Source organism: Echinops telfairi, unplaced genomic scaffold (assembly GCF_000313985.2).
Source record: "Echinops telfairi isolate 266 unplaced genomic scaffold, ASM31398v2 ScPeMD7_7416;HRSCAF=8454, whole genome shotgun sequence".
Lineage (NCBI taxonomy): Eukaryota > Metazoa > Chordata > Mammalia > Afrosoricida > Tenrecidae > Echinops > Echinops telfairi.
In genome coordinates, this window is record NW_022111316.1 from 3,377,156 (window position 1) to 3,379,295 (window position 2,140).

Consider the following 2,140-nt stretch of genomic DNA (forward strand, 5'->3'; position numbering starts at 1 on the left):
AGAGGTTTTCAAAGACTGATTTAAAAAAAAAAGAATTTTAGGTCTTTCTTCCAACACTCATTGCATGCTTCGCGTTCGGTGACCATTCTTCCCTTCCTTTCCCCAATGTTCCTCCTGCACTAACATAAACTTACTGCTCTCTTCTTGTCTTATCTAATCTTCTCACTTGCTGTTAGCAGGTCAATCGACGTAACCAGATTTTACAGGAGCATGACCTACCACACGGTAGACAGTCTGTACTAGTGAAGTGAAACCATTATTTCATTTTCAGAAGACTTTGGTGAAATGATATCTTGAAGAAGAAATGCTTATCTCCATATCTGGTTGTAGCATTAATGTTGGATATGTAGAAAAAACACCCTAAAAGGCAAACCAATAAAAAGTGATAAGCTCTTGTGATAAGAGCTGTATAAGCCCCTAATAAAATGATTTTTTTTAAAAAAGTGATAAGCTCTTAATTCTCTGGAGCAGCAATTCGGCTGACCTTTGAAAGACCAGTTGGTCTTCTGCTGGGATTCCTCGGTTTCCTCATGCAGTGGGTTGTGGTTGTTTCAGTGTGACCTCATTTTCACAGCTGAATGATGGTCTAGTCAGTTAGTGCCAACTCTTGGCTGAAGTGACAGAGTGACAGTGCCAGATGCAGTGTATGTAGACTCTCAGAAGTCCTAGTGTTGACCTTGTCCTCTGCTTTTAGTTCCAGGATAACCAGGAGCAGAAAAGAGAAGGCGGGCTGCAATGTGCAAACCCTTTAAAGCCTCTTGCAGAATCAACATTATGATTGTCCCCCTGGTGGAAGCAAGTCACCTAACCAGAGTGAGCCTCAGTGCCTCCGACCATCCTAGGAAATGAGTACCTTGAGCTCTGGGCAAATTATAGGCTGTGTCTGGTACTGTTCGCCTTTCTAAAAACACAGTCACTGCTCATGGATGTTGACTATGATTTTCATAGCTCTCCTCTTTCAATTACCAAAACTGCGTGGTAACGTAGACTGAAAAACTTGGCCGAGGTCTTAGTATTCCCATGAATGACATGACTGTTGTCAGTTATGTACAACAGGGGAAACCGCATAATACTTAATGTGAGATATAGAGGCCACACAGCAGCAGCATCAACCCAAGAAGCAAGGTTTTCTGAAGCTACACCCCAGACACTTCCTACTCCTCTGAGAGCTTCTTGCTGGAATGTGGGAAGCTGACATCTCCCCATGTCCTCCCGTCTAGGTTCACAGTCCAGCCTGAATGAGGTGATCCAGAGTCTTGCAGCCACGAAAGCCTTCAACGTCAAGCAAACACAATGCTTCCTCTTTGTGATGCCTGAGACAGCAAAGAGACTGGTTCCTTCCTTGGTGGATGCAAAGAACGTGTCATCCACGAGTGGCAGACCCAAGGCCATGTGAGTGTGATCAAAGCCTCTCTACAAATACCTCTCCTGACTAAAGCAGTCCTTCTACATCTTTCCCTGCCATCTGCTTCAGGTCTTTGTCGCCCTCTACAGAGCCCTGATGACATTCGAAACCATTAACCCCTCTGCGGGAGAAAGATGAGGCTTTCTACTCCCCAAAACAGGGACAGTGTTGACAACACACAGAGGACATTCTAGTCAGTCCTATAGTCACTAGGAATAGGAATGAGCTCTTTGGCAGTGAGTTTGGTTTTTTGTATCTACCTCTACAAGCTGTGTTCTCCTTCAAGCTCAGACCCTCTTTCTGCTTCTCTGTTAGCGCATGCTTGCCCACACACCCAGCCTTTGCTTCCATTTACTTTCTTCTGCCCACTCGCTCTCTCTGGAGACAGAGAGGTGAGCGCAAATGTTGCCACCAAGTGGATTCCGACTCATGCTGACCAGCCCCCGGGTGATGGAGAGAATGGCAGCTCTGTAAGGTGTCCATGAATGAAAGGTCACACTTGGTGAAAGTAAAATGAAGAGATTTATTGAAAGACAGTCCAGGCTGGGGAAGTGTCCAGATTCAGAGAAAAGGTAACAGCTGTGCATTAGACAAGAATGATGAGATGCTGTTATAAGGAGAGGAATAAAACCAAGGTAGAAGCATCCTCCCCTCCCTCCCCGACCCCACCTCACTGGAGACAAGAGGTTTGATTGATGCTGTTGGGAACAGGCAAACCCCCTGGGAGCACAGGGA

The 2,140-nt window shown here is 45.6% G+C and overlaps 1 protein-coding gene across 1 annotated transcript in view; it reads left to right on the top strand.

The window, feature by feature from the left end:
• Nucleotides 1-2,140, top strand: part of LOC101657783 (glycine N-acyltransferase-like) — a 19,504-nt gene that overhangs the window by 14,985 nt on the left and 2,379 nt on the right. The window contains exon 4 of the mRNA XM_045297053.1: nucleotides 1,202-1,392. Within this exon, the coding sequence (XP_045152988.1) occupies nucleotides 1,202-1,392 (191 nt within the window). The remainder of the gene's footprint in view (nucleotides 1-1,201; nucleotides 1,393-2,140) is intronic.